Genomic DNA, 21,100 nt, shown 5'->3' with positions numbered 1-21,100 from the left:
CTCTGTGCCCAACCAGCTGGGGCTTGCCTAGAGCCGCGCCCAGATCCACAGGGCCACCCGCCCTCCACAGGGCCACCCGCCCTCCGCAGAGCGGACTCTGACCAGAACAAAGCCAAGAGTAACTGGCCCGAGGGCCCTACGCTCAGCCAGCCAATGGCCATGGAAGTGGGGCGGGACCTCGGGGTACCGGGCCAATACGATGCGGCGGGGTTGGAGCGCTCGCCGCGTCCCGGGGCGATGTGGTTTCGCAGCCCCAGCCCGGGCCATGTGGGAGCCTCACGGTGCTGAGGCGTTCGCGGCGGCCCTCGGAGGCGCCCTCTTCCTGCTGCTCTTCGCGCTGGGGGTCCGCCAGCTGCTGAAGCAGAGACGGCCGTCGGGCTTCCCCCCGGGACCGTCGGGGCTGCCATTTATCGGCAACATCTACTCGCTGGGCGCCTCGGCCGAGCTCCCCCACGTCTACATGAAAAAGCAGAGCCAGGTGTACGGCGAGGTACAGCCGACGGGCCTCGGGCAGGGAAGGCCCGGGCCTTCCTCCCGGGGTGAGGGGATGTCCCACGCTTGTGGGTGCGAGCTGTCTGACCCCTCTCCGTGTGTCGGCAGCGTGGAGGGAAGCCGGCTTCCCAGGCCCGGGAGCGAGGTACTCAAGAGGCGCCGCTGTGGGAGGGAGAGCCCCGCCCAGCCGCGAGCCCCTCCCACCTGATGCCCGCGGGATACTGGCCGGATTCTCCCGCCCCCGAGGGCGACTAGGTGCCGCTCCCGCGCCTGCGCAGTGGGGTCTGGGTCCCGTGCCGCATGCCCGGTCGGGAGTGACGGGCGATACCCTCAGCCCGCCCAGCTTCTAGCGCCCACGGAGCCGCACGTAGTGGGTAGATTAGCTTCCACCCACGGATTCTCGAGAAAACCAGGTGTCCGAATTCTAGGACCGAGTTAATGGTTAATAGGAGGTCGTTGGATGTTTGCGTTTGAGAACGACTGGTCTAGGCGTCTGCCGAGAGGCTGAGAGAGCGCAGGTGAAGGCCTCTGGGAAATGACCGTGAAAGAGAGAATGAACTAATGAGTGAAAATCAGTGCGGGGTCGCAGTGCCGTGCTGTCTGCGCAGAGCCAGGAACGTCCCCGCAGCAAACACGGAGACTGCGCCGGCCGTGGGCCAGCCTCCCTTGCAGTGAGGGCGCCCAGGGGCAGGTCCTCTGGTCCTCCCCGTTTTACAGAGGAGGAAACTGCGGCACAGACCTGCTGAGTGACTTGCAGGCAGCCACGCCGCTGCGAACTAGCAGGGGAAAGGCCAAAACGCTAGCTTGTGTTTGGAAGGGTGTCCTGACCTCGAGGAGGCAGAAGTTTCCAGAACACTGGCACTAACCCGGCTCACTCGTTTCCTTTTGAATCCATTCTTTTATAGGAAACGACCAGCCAGGCTCTGCCAGGTGCTGGGAATAGAGAGGTGAAGAAGGCAGTCACAGCCCAATTTTAGGTAGTTACAGTCTAGCCAGAGAAAAAAATTAATCTAACGATCGACCACAAATTGTGTTTTGAAGGAAAAGTACCGCAGGGCTGTTTGGCAATTGCGGTGTTTCAGGTTTGGGCTTACATCCGTATTTAAACCAGCTTTTACAAGAATCATTCTAGGTTTCTGCAGTTCCCTGATGGTATATGTCGCTAAAGGGAGGCTGGGTTTAGATAAAGCAAATTGTGTAATTCTTAGATATTATTTTCCACCCTCCAGTTCTTCAGGAATTGAGTGTATTTCCATGATTTCCATGGAATATATTTGATCTCTGGTGTACAAAGCGTCATTAATATTTAGAGAAATCATAAGATGTGAAAGCACAAGACGAGAAGTTGAGTCCTCTTTCGTCAGGTAAAACTTGACCTTTACTTGTCTGAATCTTAAGTTTTCGCGATATGCGTAATGGTAATAATAATAACTGAACACAGTTAAGTGCTACTCAAATGTTCTTTGAGTAAATGTTAGTTATTAATTACAGAACAGCTTATTAGGCCTACAAAGTAGAAAGTGTTTTTAGACCAGTTATGTGAAATGGTGTCATGCAGAATAGGAACTTGTTTTTCATACGTAGATATTTGAACTGAAAGGAACTCTGTATTTACTATGAACATTCTTTTGGGAGAGGGGTAATTTAGTCTCATAATAGATTGCAAATTATAAATGTGCTGGAAGACTGTCATCTTGGCATAGGTAGATCTGGTACAATGGATAAAAATTTGGCATGAGTAACCAGTTTTATTGCTGGTACAACTATGTGAGGTAACCATAGCGCTTTGCAAAGAGGGCTCTTTACTATAAATCGAATAGGGTTGCTATTAAGTGCAAGAGGGGCAGAGGAAAAAGAGAAGAGTAGACATGGTTTGAGTAACTCTGTTTTAGACTTAAGTTGGAAACCACCTAATGTATTACCCCTTTAAGCTACTTGCTCTTTATCTTAGTTGTGAAACACCCCTACAGGTCTCCCACTGTCTCAGAGGTATTTTCCAATTCTGACAAAGTCTCAAAGTTGGTATTGTTGCAGGAAGGGGGACCCCTTCCAGGGCCCCAGAGTGGGCTCTTGTCTAACACTAAGAAATGAATTGTCTGAGGAGACATACGTGCTGACAAAGCAAGAGACTTTATTGGAAAGGGGTGCCCGGGTGGAGAGCAGGAGGGTAAGGGAACGCAGGAGAACCGCTCTGCCATGTGGCTCGCATTCTCGGGTTTTATGGTGATGGGATTAGTTTCCGGGTTGTCTCTGGCCAATCATTCTGACTCAGGTTCCTTTCTGGTGGGCGCGCAACTGCTCAGCAAAGATGGATTCCAGCGAGGAGGATTCTGGGAGGTTGGTAGGACATGTGGACTGGCATCTCCTCTCTCCTTTTGACCTTTCCTGTATTCTTCCGGTTGGTGGCTTGTTAGTTCTATGTTCCTTACCAGGATCTCCTGTCATAAAATAACTCATGCAAATTGTTACTGTCTTTGCCTGGCCAGGGCGGGCAGTTTCAGTCAGTGTTTCCGCTAACAGTATGAGTTGTTAAAATACTATGCCTTTTTTGGAAGTGGAAGGAAACTATTATCTCCTGTACTTCAAGAAGGTTGTGGAAAGTTGTTTATATGTCGTACTTATAAATAGAATCTTATTTTTCCACTGTCTTACTTGATGACCTGGAGATGTGTGCTCAGAGAAAGCAAGCCCTGGACTTTAAAATTGCTTATAAGAAATGACAGGCACTTCAAGTGACACCTACTTTTATGAAGTCCGTGAATTCAATTCTTCTTCATAATTCTTGAAAGGAAGACAACCGGTGCTCAAGTCTTATACAGTCATTTTAAAGACAATCTTATATATAAATGTATCACACTGAGACTTAGCATTTCCTTGGAGATTCACTCTGAATGCGTAAGCTTCTGCAGTGACTAATCTTAACCCAGATTTCGAGAAGCATTCCCTAGCTAGCAAAGCTAGCACAAGGGGTTTTTACAGATTATTTTCAGGTAATGCACGTAAGGATAATAAAATAATTACTTTGAGGCAAGTGGCATTGACAACCTATAATTTATTTATACAGTAAGCGTTTATTGAGATTTATGCAAGGCATTGAATGAGATTCCGTGGAGCGTTCAAAGATGAAAGAGATGAAATCACTGAATCTAAAGAGTTTATAATTTAGCAGGCAATCAGAAGCCAGGAATATGAATGCTTTTGGCTTTAGGTAGTATTAACTAAGTGCCATGGGAACTTCTAAGCATGTGCTGTGGTGGTTCAAGGGAGAAAGAGAAAGAGAGTGCACCGAGAAAGGCTTCATGGAGGTTGGTCCTTAAAGACTTGGTGGGGTTTGGATGGTATGGCAGTCAAGGGAGGCATTCCAAATGAGAATACAGCCCAAGCAAATGTTGAAAAGTGTGTGGCAGTTATTTATCGGTTTTCATCAACAGCACTTTTTACATTCCTCTGTTATTAGCACTTAGCCCGTAGTGTTGTAATAATATGCTTAAATGTGTGTCTCCCCCACTATTCTTTAATTCAGCATATATTTATCAGTTGTTATCATATGCTATGTATTAATACTATTCTAGATGTGAAGATTTAGCAATGAACAAAACAGGTGAAAATCCCTGCCCTCGTGTAGCTTACACTCTACCAGTGGAGGGGAGGCCGGGAGCAGGATAGGGACAATATAAGCACAATAAATATATAATATGTTAGAGTACAGAGTAAGAAGTACACTAAATTAGTGTAAGGAAAATGGAGAATGCTAGGGGGTGAAATTTAAATGGGTTAGAGCAGACCTCACTGTAAAAAAAAGCATCTGAGCAAATATTTGAATGAACTGAAGGAGCAAGGTATGGGAATATCTAGGGGAAGAACATTCCAGGCCAAGGGAACAAGAACAAAGGCCATGAAGCAGGAGTATGCCATGTTGAGAATCACCTATAAAGAGACAAGTTAAGAGGCTGTTGAGATAACACAGGGGAGAAATGAAGGATTAGAGTGTTAGTGACAGAAGTGGTAAGAAATTGTCATATTCTGTCTGCATTGTTAAAGTTGAAACATCGTGACTGCTAAGCAGTGATGTGGGGCTTGGGTGAAAAATGGAGTCAACATGGGCAGCTCAGGACTCCCCTGGCAGTCCGGTGGTTAAGAATCCGAGCTTCCACTGCAGGGGGCGCAGGTTCGATCCCTGATCAGGGAACTAAAATCCCGCGTGCCGCGGTGTGGCCAAAAAAAACCCCCAAAAAACAAAAACCATGGGCAGCTTATGGACAGTTTGGGACCAGAATATAGCTTGAAGGATGGCTGGAATGGTCATTAACTGAGATAGTGAAAAATCGTGGGTAGAGCTAGTTTGGGAATAGGGGAAGAGACTTGAAGATCATAGACTGACTTCTAGAAGGTGTTTCATGTGTTCCTGTTTCCATCCTTGCCAGCATCATAACTACCCGATAATAATAAAAATTATTGAATAAATTTAAAAATATATAAAACTAACCTTGGACCCTTCCATAGATTAAAGCAGCGTAAGGATGAATTTTCACAATTTGATTTACAAACTTCTACCAAAAGTCCTTGAAAAGAGCGTGTACCTGAATAGATGCTAGTTCAAGTAACAGTTTCCCCAGTTTTCACCGTCAAATAGAGGACCATCTCATTTTTGAGTAAAGGTGGATTGTATAACAGTTTTCTCAAGTTATGGCTCCTAGTTGGTTTTTGTAATCTCTAGTGTCCACAACCTGACAGCATTACCCTGAAATTAACTCCCCTGTTTGTTCTGCCTTCCTATTAAGAGAATTTTTAATCCCATCTTTGTGAAATCGATCACAAAGTTGATTTAATCACAAAGTTGGGGATTTTTTCCTGCATCAGGACCACTGCCTATTCACTAATACCCTTTTTTATTGTCTCCACTTGTGATACTGTGATTTTTAATAAATGTGTATTTGGTCTTTGTACCTTTCCTGGCACAAGCTCCTAAAACCCTTGGAACGTCCTAAGTGTTGAGAGTGGTAGATGCATCTTTTGTTATTCATAATAAGCCCCTTTCACCCACCTCAGAGTTTATGTTAATGTTAATGGAAAGCCCTTAAGGATAGGAGCTTGTTGCCTGGAGAACCAACCAGGATTAGAGGGTTGAAACTTTCAGTTCTACCATCTTACCTCTGGGGAAGGGAGAGGGGCTGGAGGTTGAGTCAGTCACCAGTGACCAATGATTTGATCAATCATGCCTAGGTAATAAAGCCTCCATAAAAATCCCTGAATTACAGGGCTCTGAGAGCTGCCATGGTGAATTGGTGAACACGTGGAGGTGAGCAGAGGCTAACATGCCTGGAGAGAGCACGGAAGCTCTGCACCCCTTTCCTCATACCTTGCTGTTGGGCTGCAACCCGCAGGCCTGCAAGGCCTATACTTGCCCAGCTTCAAGACCGAAGAAAGAGCCCAGAGTCAGCAACGGAGACATCAGTGGATAGGGATCTTACATATCTGAAGCAAGGTCCTGGAGCGATACCCCACCGTGTGTGGCAGGTGGCAGGCAGGACCTGGCAGCAGGGGAAGGGGGCGGGGGATGACCAGTTACAGGGGAGTTGATTCAGGTTGGCTCATTGGTTATCAAGTACACTAGCAGAGGGGCACGCCCCTCGCTGCCCCTTTGATAAGAACAATCAGTAGCTGGAGCCTGGGGCAAGTATGTAGGAAGGTCAGTCATGTGAGTAGGGTATAGGTGAAGCAGGCATTGGTTGAGCAGGGGATATACAGAGAGCAAGAGAACAGCCATCTTGAGTGGCCTGACCATACGCTTGCCCTATGCATCTCTTCCATATGCCTGCTCCTGAGTTAACATCCTTTTATAAGAAACCGGTAATCTGGTAAGTAAAATATTTTCTTGAGTTCTGTGAGCCACTCTATCAAATTAATCAAACCTGAGGAGGAGGTCATGGGAACCTCTGACTTATAGCCCTTTGATCAGAAGCACAGGTAACAACCTCGACTTGTGATTGGAGTCTGAAGTGGGGGAGCACTCTTGTGATATTGAGCCCTTAACCTGTGGAATCTGACACTTTCTCCTGGTAGATAGTGTCAGAATTGAGTTAAATTGTAGGACACCCAGCTGGTGTCCCAGAACTGCTTGATGTGTGGAAAATGCACACATCTGGTGTCATAGGTGTTGTAGTGGAGTACTGAGAGTAGAGGAGACACACGGGAGGAGGAATTTTTCCTTTATATCAGCTTAAAATTACGCTTCTATGAAAAGACTTTAAGACCATCCCATTACTGCTTTGGGAACTGAAAGAGCCCCATCTTTGCTCAGCTGGTAACCACTTCCTTTGTGCTGAAACTCCTACACTGCCACTTTTGACTAATACCTTTACTTGTGGCAGGCAGTCCATGCTCCTTCCCAAAGTTCTGGATGTACCTACTGCTCAGTTGGCAGGGCCCATGCTTGTGCCAAAGAGTCTTGCTCAGCTGGTTGATTCTGTTACTACTTGGAGGTCTTTATCACTTTTGCTACTGTAACTACTTCTGCTGAACTTCAATTCTCTGCTAAGTCTCCTGGTACCTCCCACCCCACCCCCCAAAGTAGTGTGAATCATGGCTAAATCTGTTCTACCTGTTTGCCCAGAGATGAGGCTTGACTCAGTATTTTGGCTCTCAAAAGCTCTCGGCCACCCCCTGAGAGGATGGGGCTAAGCAATCTTTGCATCCCACTGATAAGGTAGCATTGTTCCTTCACTGGACTAGGCCTCTATATAGGGCTAGCTAGAATAGACTACAGGAGGTGTGACATTGTAAGTGAACCTGCGGTGAAGCACATGAGAAGCTTCAGCAAGGAACAGGATGGGTATCCCATCTTTTAGCTGAGGGGCAGCCACCTGTGCCAACGTGGCAGATGCCAGTCCTCCAAGGTCAAACTCCCTTAGGGCCCTCTTTGTTAACTTTGTGGAATTCAGGGGCCCAAATAAATAAGCCTGTGAGTTTCAGTATGTCTTGTTGAGGAGAGGGCAATTTTCCCCTCTGCCCCTCTTGAGTACTTTTGGCTGGACTAATAATAAAATTGACACAAGACAGATAAACAGGAGAAAAATAAACACATTTGAATCCATGCGCATGGAGGTCTCACAGACATGGGATGGAGGAAGTGGCCAAAGCAGGCAGATGTTCTACTTCTTAGACAAAGAACCAATAAATTTGCAAAGAATTGACAGGACAAAGAAACTTTGGTTTTGGGTGCCCAATTGGTGAAGAATCTAAACAGAGTTTGTGCTTGGGCAGTAAATTAAAGAAGTAACAAGATTTGTTTAAAAAGGATTCTCACCCCCAAATTCCCTATCTTTGGCAATAAGGGTGTCCTACCTCCAGATGCATGGAGTATACCTTTCACATGAGAGATTTATTTCCTGCTTCCAGGGAGACAAAAAAGAGAGAGTGTCCCTCTTTTTTTTTTTTTTTTTCCTTTTTTTTAAATTTTGCCTGTGCCGAGCAGCTTGCAGGATCTCAGTTCCCTACTAGGGATCGAACCCGGGGCACAGCAGTGACAGCACCAAATCCTAACCACTAGGCCACCGGGGAACTCCCTAGAGTGTCCCTCTTGCGTTGGCCATTTCTTCAGTAACTTTAATTCAAAATAATTAATATGCCATTGAGGCATATTTTGGGGTTGCATATCCTGGGCCCCAACATTTTATACTTCAAAAGTTGTCTCTCAGGCCTTTGACAATCCCCTCCCCTACCTAAACCTGGAATAATAAATGATGTGTAGACGGAGCCACTTCCTCATTCATCTTGGAAATAAACAGATGCTGAGATTTCATTGAATATTTTGAGTTGGAATGAATTTTAAAAGAGCATAAATATCAAGTATTTCTTGATTTTCTGTGGCAGCCCTGAAGCCCAAAAAGTTTAAGGGTTCTGCCAGGTGTCCTGTATCTGTTTAATGGCAAAGCTTAAACTAGAACCCAGGCCTCCTGAGTCTGGTACTCTTTTCATTACACCATTTATAAGCTTATGTCTTGAGCCACTGAATGCGTAATGAAATCATGGTCTTTGACGTGCCTTGTAGAGAGAAGGCACTCTAAACATTGTCAGTTGAGTAATAAATGCCAGCATTTTCAGGGAGTAACAAATACTGGGAGAGCTGGACTTAGTATATGTGGATTTCTATGGTTATATTTCTCCATATATTTTGCCATTTAAATGTTTTTCTTTTCTTCTCAAAGATCTTCAGTTTGGATCTTGGAGGTATATCAGCTGTGGTTCTAAATGGCTATGATGTAGTAAAGGAATGCCTTGTTCATCAAAGTGAAATTTTTGCAGACAGACCATGCCTTCCTTTATTCATGAAGATGACAAAAATGGGAGGTATGTTTATTTTCACCTACCTAATGATTTACTAAACTATTTTAAATCACATTTCCTTTTTTTTTTTTTAATTTATTTATTTATTTATTTTTGGCTGCGTTGGGTCTCCATTGCCGTGCACGGGCTTTCTCTAGTTGCGGTGAGCAGGGGTTACTCTTCGTTGTGGTGCGCGGGTTTCTCATTGCAGTGGCTTCTCTTGTTGCAGAGCATGGCCTCTAGGCACGAGGGCTTCAGTAGTTGTGGCACATGGGCTCAGTAGTTGTGGCTCACAGAGTGCAGGCTCAGTAGTTGTGGCGCACGGGCTTAGTTGCTCCTCAGCATGTGGGATCTTCTTTGACCAGGGCTTGAACCCATGTCCCCTGCATTGGCAGGTGGATTCTTAACCACTGTGCCACCAGGGAAGTCCCCACATTTCTTATTTTATGTAAATTTAGTACATAGAGATTGGATTCTGTTGTACTGATTAACAGAAAAGTATTAATTAGTTAATTTAGGTTACAGACCCTAATATTTGAGGACCTTTCAGGCTGCATTACATTCATATTTTAGGTCAGTACATGCTAATTCTACTGTTGTAATCCAGTTCTAATAAATATTGTAAATAATGTTTTAAATAATTAGCACTTAATAATATGTGCAGGTTTTGTGAAACAGGTTAAGAATACATACACATGCACACATACTTGAATCAAAAGTATCTTTGAAGCTAGTCTTGAGTGCTTGGTGACATTTTATTATTATTTTACTTATAAGCTTATAGACCCTGAAACAGCCTTTCTTAACTACTAATTAATATGATATGTAAATGAAGAATTGTGGGTTTGTGTAAAGGACTAGTATTCTCTATGGTTTAGTGTTGATCAGTGTCGGATGATTGCATATTCAACAAGGGAGAAAGGCTGAAAGTTAACAGAACGGATGAGACGAAAGCAGCAACAGAAAGCCTAAAATAGAATGTTGACGTCAGATACATCCGTTTTCATACTTAATAGTATAAGAGTTTTTATCTCCAAAATTTTCCAGTTCAATGAGAGCTTCACTCTTCATTTGAAAGAAAAATTCAACAATATCTTGGCTACATAGACTAAAGAAGACATTGATTGAAAAGGAAAAAAATAAAAATTAACCATATATTAAATTGCAAAGCAAATCAATAAATGCAAAGAAAACACCAGTTTTAAAGGCCAAATTCTTAGGCCAGGGCATGATGACACTTGAAAGCGATAATATAAATAAAAAACAAATCTCCAGCTTCTTAAATACTCTTCCAAGTAATAATTAGGCCAAAGAAGAAATTATACCACAATTATAATAGAAGACCTTTAAAGAAATTATGAAAATGTATGATGTGATCAGAGTAATATTTAGGATAAACTATATGTGTTTTGAAGCTATAAACTTATAGTTTAGACTGTTTTTATCATAAAGAAAGAAAAAACATGCATTCAACTTAAGATTTTCAAAGAAATAGTAAGAGAAAAAATAAGTAGAAAATTAGATGTGTTGGGCTTCCCTGGTGGTGCAGTGGTTAAGAATCTGCCTGCCAGTGCAGGGGACACGGGTTCGAGCCCTGGTCCGAGAAGATCCCACATGCCGTGGAGCAACTAAGCCCATGCGCCACAACTACTGAGCATGCGCTCTAGAGCCCACGAGCCACAACTACTGAAGCCCGCGTGCCACAACTACTGAAGCCTGTGCGCCTAGAGCCTGTGCTCCGCAACAGGAGAAGCCACCGCAGTGAGAAACCTGTGCACCACAACGAAGAGTAGACCCTGCTCGCCGCAGCTAGAGAAAGCCCATGCGCAGCAGCAAAGACCCAACACAGCCAAAAATAAATAAATAAATAAATAAATAAATAAATAAATAAATAAATTTATTAAACAAGAAAGAAAATTAGATGTGGTTTTTTTTTGGCTGCACTGCCCAGTTTGCGGGATCTTAGTTCCCAACCAGGGATTGAACCTGGGCTCTCAGCAGTGAAAGCATGGAGTCCTAACCATTGGACCACCAGGGAATTCCCTAGATGTGTTATTTTAAGATGCATATGCACTGAACTTGGAAGTGGGAAATGAGAGCCACCATTAACCCACTGTTTGAATAGGAAAAAGTGGCCCTTTAGGCGGGTTCAGCCCATGCCTGGGCACACAGACTGGCCAGTATACGGTTATAATCAGGCTCCTGTGTACCTTCTTGTGTGTAACTGTATGCATATATTACACACATGTATCCCATATGCACACATTTCTCTTGGGCTTGCTTTCATCTCAGTGCCTTTGCACTGGTTCTCTCTACCTGCAGTGTTGTTTCCCTGGATATCTGCTTGACCCACTCCCATCTCCTGTGTCTTTACTTATGTCACCTTCTCACTGAGGCTTTTCCTGACCGCCCTATGTCTCCTTCCTTGCTATATAATTTGTTTGTCTCTCCTCACTAGTATGTAAGCTCCATGAGAAATAGCCATCTTTGCCTCTTTTGTTCACTGATATATCTAAGACACTTTAGGTCCAGAAATACATTATGTTGAATGAATAGTCATCTGGGAGTATAGAAAAGAGAATGGAATATGGCATATAAAATTGCTGCACAGCATTAAAGACCCCCTTATGTATGGTTAATTTCATCATAGGTTCCAAATTCAAAAAACTGTTGCACAAAAGTTGTTGGAATGTAAATTACATAGGTACCTCATGTAGACAAGAGAACATGACATTTTTCATCATAGGTATACCTATGTACCAATTATGAATGAAATTCCAAGTAAACTACACGTTACAGAAATATATATGCTGAAGAAGTTTTTTTCTTGATAATCGATTTAAAGGGAAAATATTCCATAGTAGACATATCAGTACAGCAGAGTATACTGTGGAGACTGAGATTTTAAGGCAAGCAATATCAACATTAGAAGTTTGAGTTTCATGTTTGTCCCCTTAGTTTGTGCTGCTATAACAAAAATATATAGACTGAGTGGCTTAAACAACAGACAGTTATTCTCACAGATCTGGAGGCTAGGAAATTCAAGATCAAGGTGCTAGCAGAACAGTGTCTGGAAAGAGCCTGCTTCCTGGCTTGCAGACTGCTGTCTTCTCCCTGTATCCTCACATAACCAAGAGCAGTCATCTCTTCCCACATCCCTTCTTATAAGGGCACTAAGCTCATTCATGAGGTCTCGTTACATAATTATTTCCCAAAGGCCCCACCTCCTAATACCATCACACTGGGGATTAGGCTTCAACATTTGAATGTTGTGGTGGCACAAACATTCAGTCCCTAGCACCTGCTTTTGGCTTGAGTATTTCCACTACGTTGACACCTCATTCAGGCCATCCTTGCCACTGCCAGTTATAGTATTAGGTAACATATGCCTTTAATGGGAGGAAATTTGTATTCTAAAATCTAGTTTCTTAAAGCAGGAAATTTCTAATTCTAGAAGGATGATTTCTCAGGTATGTGTTTAGTCCAGGATAAAATTTTGCCCGTAGAACACACAGTCATTCGTCTTTTGTAAATTAGGCTTATAGTAGAAGTTGGATAACAAAGTCACCCAAGACCTAGTTCACCCAGGTTGAATTACACAAGACAGTTCAGTTTCTTGTGGTGGGAGATTATAGGTCTTTTCTGCCTTTGCCCAGATGAGAAGTATAGATAAGCTTTATCTGTTTATAATATTCCATGGCTAATGAGGAGTAAAGAATAGGGCTTAACTACTGGGTCTAGTTTTAGTTTTATAGAAAATTTGGAGAAGAATGAATAGCCATCTTTTTTTTTTTTTCTTCCCTGCATAGCATTTTTAGCTGTTAGATACAGGGATGTAGGAATGATAACATTTTTTAATAGTTTCATAGAAAGATAATTTGGAGAAGAATGACTAACCATCCCTTTTTTTTTTTTTTTTTTTAGGCTTACTCAATTCCAGATATGGCCGAGGATGGGTTGATCACAGAAAATTAGCTGTAAACAGCTTTCGCTGTTTTGGATATGGCCAAAAGTCTTTTGAATCTAAAATCTTAGAAGAAACCAAATTTTTCATTGATGCTATTGAAACATACAATGGTAGCCCTTTTGACTTTAAACAATTAATAACAAATGCCGTTTCAAACATAACCAATCTGATCATTTTTGGAGAACGATTCACTTACGAAGACACTGATTTTCAGCACATGATTGAGTTATTTAGTGAAAATGTGGAACTAGCCACCAACGCCGCAGTCTTCCTCTATAATGCCTTTCCATGGATTGGCATCTTACCTTTTGGAAAACATCAACAACTGTTTAGAAATGCAGCTGTGGTCTATGACTTTCTCTCCAGGCTTATTGAAAAAGCTTCCATCAACAGAAAACCTCAGTTACCTCAGCATTTTGTTGATGCTTATTTAGATGAGATGGATCAAGGTAAAAATGACCCATCATCTACTTTCTCCAAAGAAAACCTGATTTTCTCTGTGGGTGAACTCATCATTGCTGGAACTGAAACTACAACCAATGTGCTACGGTGGGCAATTCTTTTCATGGCCCTTTATCCTAACATTCAAGGTAAGGATTCTGGTGATCTCAAGGTCTGTTCTTACATTTAGGGCTCACACGTGTTTTAGAGTCTTTGGCCATGTACCAGGCATTTTATTTAGGAACTTCTGCCGTGCTATCCAAAAAGAGAAGCATTGAATATCTGTAAGGTTTTCAAAACTGTTATCTAAATTCGTATAAAAACCTCAGAGTTGTCTTATAATACCTATTGTATAAATGAGGGAAAAGGCTGAGTGACTGATTTGCCCAATCCCTTCTAGTGCTGAGCTGGGACCTGAACCCTGGTGGTGGTGGTGGTGGTTTTTCGGCTGCACTACGCAGCATGCAGGATCTTAGTTCCCCAACCAGGGATCGAACCCGCGCTTGCTGCAGTGGAAGCATGGAGTCTTAACCACTGGACCGCCAGGGAAGTCCCAACCCTGTTTTTTTTTAATTTAAGTTTTTATGCTTCACTCTTTTCCTTGCTGAGAGTGTTGTTATTCTAATTCTAGATTTGTTTAATTTTTATTTTTATTACTTATAATGTGTTTTTCACAACAAAATTACTTAGAGCGTTGGGTACTGGTTGTATAAGATACGTGGCACATATTTAAATAGAACTCCCAGGTAATGAAAAATCTGAATCTGGGTGTACCCATACCTTGTTGGCTTACTACAGGTTATCTTTTGTTTTATCCTAAAGGGAAATTACTTTAGATATAATTCTAAGAAGTGCATAATAACTTGAACACTTTTTCTCTTACAGGACAAGTTCAGAAGGAGATTGATTTAATTATAGGACCCAGTGGGACACCTTCTTGGGATGACAAATGCAAAATGCCTTATACCGAGGCAGTTTTACATGAAGTTTTAAGATTCTGTAATATAGTGCCGTTAGGGATTTTCCATGCAACCTCTGAGGATGCAGTTGTACGTGGTTATTCCATTCCTAAAGGCACAACAGTAATTACAAATCTTTATTCTGTACACTTTGATGAAAAGTATTGGAGAGACCCAGAAATATTCTATCCAGACCGATTTCTGGACAGCAATGGATATTTTGCCAAGAAGGAAGCTTTTGTTCCCTTTTCCCTAGGTAAGAGAACTTTCACAGGGGCATAACTTTAGGACAAAGTATAATGATGATTTATCATGTATAACATCTTAATCTGAAGCATTCTATTGTAGAGTTAATATCCCAACTCTGAAAATAGTATTGACACTTACAGGAGAGAATGGTTTAATTAGAGCTCATTAACACCTCTTTCTACTCAAAATAAACAAGCCATAATTGAGCAGCTAGAAAGAAACTGATGAGAAGCTCTGGCTTTTTCTGAAACTTTCTTGCTTGTGGATTTTGGCTTGTAATCAAAACTTGTAGAGCTAGAAATCAGTAACAGGCAGCTTGAGAAACAGACCCAGGGACAGGAATGACATCATAACTTGAAGTGAAACTAGAATCTAGCTCTCTTGGCTCTCAATTATTATACCTCGTCTCCAAAAATATTGCATCTCCTGTGAAGAAGTACACAGATCACAAGACCCATGGAAGATGGACTGGAAAAATCCTTTCACTGGGGAAGGGTGCACATGCAGTCATTTGAAATGAAATGAACTTCTCCTGGGTCAAGAGAACAAAGTGTCACACCTCAGATCTTTCATGGCATATCTCAGGCTCTGTTGCCACATTTTGCAAAGGAAGTGGAGAATAGAACTAATGAGCTTACAAAAGTGCATGACCTTACAAAAGAAGGTAAAGAAATGGGCTCTGGGAACCAAAGTGCCAATTTCTATTCTTTGCGGCTTAAGAAAATCCTTTAATAAACATAACTTCCAGGCTTCCCTGGTGGCATAGTGGTTAAGAATCCGCCTGCCAATGCAGGGGACACGGGTTCGAGCCCTGGTTCGGGAAGATCCCACATGCCGCGGAGCAACTAAGCCCATGCTCCACAACTACTGAGCGTGCGCTCGAGAGCCCGTGAGCCACAACTACTGAGTCCACGATTCACAACTACTGAAGCCTGTGGGCCTAGAGCCCATGCTTCACAACAAGAGAAGCCACCACAATGAGAAGACTGCGCACCGCAACGAAGAGGAGCCCCCGCTCTCCGCAACTAGAGAATGCCCGCACGCAGCAACGAAGACCTGACGCAGCCAAAAATAAATAAATAAACAAATTTATTAAAAAAATAAATGAATAAAATAAACATAACTTCCTCTAAGTTTCTTTAAATTCCAGATTTCCTGAATGGTACGTATTAGACATAAATTTTGGTAAATATTGTGGATTTAGAAAAATTATTATGCCTGTTTTTTATGTTGAGGGAGAAGACATTGTCTTGGAGAACAGCTGGCTCGGATGGAAATGTTCCTGTTTTTTACAACATTGCTTCAGCGATTTCACTTGCATTTTCCAAATGAACTGGTTCCAAATCTGAAGCCCAGGTTAGGCATGACGTTGCAACCCCAGCCCCACCTCATCTGTGCAGAAAGACGCTGAACGTGCCTGGATGTTTCGTGGAACAAGGTGTTTGCCTCACCCCTGACCCTTGTTTAGACACTGTGTGTGTTTGTATAAGAATCACAGCATCATAAAAACCAAATGAACACAGATGTGTCTTTAAAAACTGTAATAATAGCATTAGCTATTATTTTTTCCAACCTTTTATGACTTATAAGGTAGAATTATCTGAGGAAAACAGAGGTACAAATGACAGTTGTTGCTTAAGATACTAAGAAGGGCCATCGATGCCCTGACTTTTCAGCCTGTTGTTGAGCACCAGGTACCCCTCATCCCTTCTTGACTCCAATTTGCTCCTGTCTGGGCTCTTTGCTTCCAAATGTCAATGCCAGCTCATTTCTGATCAGCTATTGCCGTTAATAGATTGTGTGGTACTAGTCCAGTTTAATAGTGGACTAAAGAAGAAATTAGAACCCAAATAAATGAGTTTGGACTACAGAGGTATTTTAGACATGGTGGCAAATGATAGAATAGATAGCTATACAGTATATTTAATGTAAAACCTGCCAGTGCTTTCAAATCTTGCTTCCTACTATAGCTTCATAAGAGTTGCGGCGTCATTCTTCCTACAAATGAGGGTCCCTGTGACCCTCATAGCAGCAGTTAAGTAGATAGGAAATTACAATAAGGTATTTAAAAATGACACGTAACTTTCTTTTTCTTTTTTTTTTTTGGGGGGGGCCACCGTGCAGCTTGTAGAAACTTAGTTCTCTGACCAGGGATTGAACCCAGGCCCTCTGCAGTGAAAGCACCGAGTCCTAACCACTGAACCACCAGGGAATTCCTGACACATGCCTATTCTTTGTAGGCACAGACTTTTTCCCTAGTACCATTTTTTTTCCAAAACTAGTCACAGGGCTTAAAGATTGAATCCTTTTACCTTTTAGAGGTCTCTAGGCATTTCCTTGGATTACTGTTACTTTTCTAAAAAGAATACTATTCAAATCCAAAAAACATGCTTTAGAGGCAAGGTAACTGCATAAATTGGGACACTTGAGAATGATGGGCTTCTATTAATAATTATACCGTAAAATAAGTGTAAACTGTGACTGTCCTGATCAAACTGGTATGTATAGTCACCCATTTATACCTTTTTTTAAGCAATATTTCTTCTACAGTTGTACATTAAGGGTTCATGCTCTTGTAACTTAGCTCATGAATAGTCACAGCCTCAGAGTAAATGCACATAACAATGATTTCTGTTAGGAATGTGAATTTAACCTTAGTTTGACTTTATCTGTTGAATATTTTCAGGTGTATGTGTGATAAATCAGGAGTCTTTGCATCTCTGATATATTAAGATGTTTCTAGTTGCAAGGGGGAAAAGGTCCTGTGCAAATTTACAAAATAATAAAGGAGAAATTCAGAGGTAGCAAGGCAGTTTTAGGGTAGGTATGACCTAGATGCTTCATGCTGTAATCAAGATCCTGTTTCTTCACATCCCTCAAGTTTGCTTTCCAGATGATATCAGCTTTATCTTAAGCCTGACTCATGGAAGTACATGTGTTTTGCCCACGTCCTTTCAAGACAGTGAGCTTGGATTGTTTTGGGGAGAGCAAGGGAGCTTTTCAGATGTTCTCCCCAAACTGTTCTTTGTGTCCCATAGGTCCTAACCAAGTTATGTGTCCATCCATTAAAACTATGTCTTGTGAACATGGAAGCAGCCCAAGTGCCCATTAACAGATGATTGGATTAAGAAGATGTGGTATATATACACAATGGAATATTAGTCATAAGAAAGAATGAAATTCTGCCATTTGCAGCAACATGGATGGACCTAGAGAATATTATGCTTAGTAAAAGAAGTCAGAGAAAGACAAATACTGTATGATATCACTTATATGTGGAATCTAAAACAGAAAAAAAAAAGAATGTATATGCACAACAGATGCACAGATAGAGAACACAAATTTGTGGTTACCAAAGGGGAGAGGGGAGTGAGGAGAGACAAATTAGGGGTGTGGGATTAACAAACTACTGTGTATAAAATAAATAAGTAAATAAGCAACAAAGACATACTGTATAGCACAGGGAATTATAGCCATTATCATATAGTAACTTAAAATGGAGTTATATAATGCAAAAATACTGAATCACTATGCTATACACCTAAAACTAATATAATATTGTAAATCAACTATACTTCAATTAAAAAAAAATGTCTTGTGAGTGGGATTATCGTTCCCTTATGCCTGACTATTAGAGCCAGTGATGGAGCTGGCTTCGCTCAAGTACATGTGTTACATAGTGTTAGTATAGTTACCTAAACAAAAATAAGGAGAGTTATGAAAAGAAGAGGAACTCTTGACTAGAAGCCTAATTACAGTGTCTATCTCACTGCCCTCTGACCACTTACTAAGCCAAGCAACTTTCTAACCTACCCCCCTGACTCTTGTTAATTATACTCACTCAAGTTGTTCCTTGGTCTTTGCTCTTCCTTTGACACAGGAAATGTCCTATCCCTGGGCCTCCTACTTACTGTCATGTCACATATGTTGAAATCTACAGACTGAGGGTTCTGTGGGCTTTGGTGGTCTTACTGAGCAAAGCCATGTAAGTGACCTAGAGTAGTTATAATCAAAATTGAGGAAGCCTTATTTTGCTCTGGTATACTACCACTATTTCTTCTAGGATGATTAAGAACTCCATCAACCTACACAGAATGGAAAACATGCTATTTACTTTCTTTACCTTGCATCTAAGGAAATGTTATATTTTTCCCTAATCAAGTTAATGCCAACCTGATAAGTCATTTAAGTATGTAGATTCATAACTGGTTAATGGTAGAAGAGGTTTACTGTCACTTGATGTGCTCATTTTATAGCCAAGGAAGTAGGGGTTCAGACAGGGAAATGATTCCTCTAGTTCATAGTAGAGGCATGGCCCTCTTTCACCTCATATATGTATATTTTTTATCCAAACTGTGTTTATTGGGATGGTTCCCCGTTCATCTTGATTCACAGTGCTTTTAGTGCTTCCATTTGAAGGAGCATCCTTTTGTAAGCCTTGCTTTTCCTCCTAAGGGCTGGCAGAGACAGTAGAGCAGCCAACACACAAAACTACCGTTTGTGCATGGCTAAAGATGGTGATTTTACAACATCTTGGGCATTTCACATTCATGAAGTAAGAACTGGGGCTCTGCACCAGGCGCTTCTGCTTGTGTTTCTTCTTCTCTTCTGAAGAGGGATGAAGGAGCTCCTTTGCGAATGCATGTTCTTGTGGGGAGGTCATCACCACTGGAAAGGCCATCTCTTAGTCTTTTTACTCACATCCAATAATTTATACTATGCTTTACAATTTATAAGGTTGTTTCCATACTGTCAACTCTTGACAGTTTGGAGCCAATTAACTGGTAAAATAAAATACTGCATTTTTAGAAAAATATAAATTAACATGAATTTAGTAAGTAATCCATAATGGAAAATATTTATTTTTTGGAACTACGTAGTAACAGACTATAGATCTACTGCAATGGGAATACCTTCTCTCTGATCAGTCAGTGGTGAGCTGCTAACTTAAAATGTTGGAAATTTCACTTCTGATTCAAGATGGCAACTGAGCACACTTATTTCTTCTCTACAAATGCCATTGAAATAACCATAAGGATAGAAAAAGGGATAAAGACATTGAGAATGGGGTTGGAGGGCCCTATCAGTGAATCAGATAATTTCAAGTTCTAAAAGATGGAAGGTAAATGGGATAATATCAAAGGAAGCACAGATAAGACCATGCATAGACAAAGCCTGAGGTAGAGATGGGAGCTCATTCTTCACAGGTTGGCTATGGAGAAAACAAGTAGATAAGGAGAGGAGTAGGTAAGGAAAGCAAGAGGGGAAAGAAATCATGCTGATGCCACTGTCCCCACCCTACTTTCTCTTTCTGTTTGTGGAGCTATAGAATGTGCTCCCAGTGCTGAAGTAAAAGTCTAAATAAACTGAGTATTATGTCTGGAAGGTAGTGGGGCTCCTACATAGGGATTGCTGCCCTCGATTGGCAGCCCCCTAATTTGGTCAGATTTTGAACCTAAAGTTCTGTATCAGTGAGGGCAAGTTTCAATCAACCAAGTGATGACTGGGGAAACATCAGCAAAAGGGCTAGTGTTAAGAATTGAATATAGGGCTTCCCTGGTGGCGCAGTGGTTGAGAGTCTGCCTGCCAATGCAAGGGACACGGGTTCGAGCCCTGGTCTGGGAAGATCCCACGTGCCACGGAGCAACTGGGCCCGTGAGCCACAACTATTGAGCCTGCGCGTCTGGAGCCTGTGCTCCGCAGCGGGAGAGGCCGCGATAATGAGAGGCCTGCACACCGCGATGAAGAGTGGCCCCTGCTTGCCGCAACTAGAGAAAGCCCTCGCACAGAAACGAAGACCCAACACAGCCAAAAATATAAAAATAAATTAAAAAAAAAAGACCTAAAGAAGAAATACATGGGGAATATCTTTCTAAAAAAAAAAAGAATTGAATATAATTGTAGAACTAAGGCTAAAACAAAGGTTGGAATAAGTGTAACAGAATAATATATAAATAGTTTACACTCTGTAGAAATAATGCATCTAATAAAAAAAATGAGAGAAGAAAAGGTAGAAAGTAGAATGAACTCTCATTGCTTCTTATATAATAGGAGTCAAAGGATATAATTTAAAGCTGACAAATCAAGCAGTAGAAGTTTGAATAAATTTAAGAGTACAAAAGTAAATGATAGTAATATTGCCGAAAATCGTGTACTGGATATGGAGGAAGAAGTACAGCTAATTTTATTATTCTTAGAAGCAGATACCACCCAAACATATTATGTAAAGGTATAAGCATAAAGATGACCACTAAATCAGAAATACAAGCCTTCCTAAAGAGCAAATAATATGAGAGAACTAAGTCCCTACATACAGTCACATAAAGAATGTAAATAGGCTTTTTTACCTATTAATATACAAACGTATTCAGATTGAATCACAGACAAAACCCAATGATATAGTATGTTGTATATGAGGGACATCTAAAACAGATTAAAAGTTAAGGATATAAGGATGGGCCAAAGCATGCCAGGAAAACACAAGTAAAAAGAAAGCATGAATCATGATCTTAATAAAACAAGGTAGAATTCAAGGCAGAAAGCATAAGCAAGACAAAGAAATGCGCTCTATAATCCTAAAGACTCTAATTCTTGAGGAATTATAATAATTATGAATAGCTATTGTACCAAATAATAGCATCTTTCATGAGGCAAAAATGGCAAGAGC

General features: G+C 41.7%; 1 protein-coding gene across 3 annotated transcripts; it reads left to right on the top strand.

Annotated features, from left to right (window-relative positions):
• Nucleotides 1-219: 219 nt before the first annotated feature.
• Nucleotides 220-17,955, top strand: CYP2R1 (cytochrome P450 family 2 subfamily R member 1). Of its 3 annotated transcripts, none has more exons than XM_068556398.1 (5): nt 220-490; nt 8,700-8,841; nt 12,742-13,374; nt 14,111-14,440; nt 15,669-17,955. In XM_068556398.1, exons 1-5 carry the CDS (start codon nt 266-268, stop codon nt 15,842-15,844), a joined length of 1,506 nt encoding a protein of 501 aa, XP_068412499.1. In that variant the 5' UTR covers nt 220-265; the 3' UTR covers nt 15,845-17,955. The 3 variants fall into 3 exon arrangements, with proteins under 3 accessions (XP_068412499.1, XP_068412501.1, XP_068412500.1); XM_068556399.1 differs by having other exon boundaries at nt 480-539; XM_068556400.1 differs by lacking the exon at nt 8,700-8,841 and having other exon boundaries at nt 424-490.
• Nucleotides 17,956-21,100: the final 3,145 nt, after the last annotated feature.

Source organism: Eschrichtius robustus, chromosome 11 (assembly GCF_028021215.1).
Source record: "Eschrichtius robustus isolate mEscRob2 chromosome 11, mEscRob2.pri, whole genome shotgun sequence".
Classification (NCBI taxonomy): Eukaryota; Metazoa; Chordata; class Mammalia; order Artiodactyla; family Eschrichtiidae; genus Eschrichtius; species Eschrichtius robustus.
Note: the sequence above shows the minus strand (reverse complement) of the source record. Positions and strands in the feature narration are given on the sequence as shown.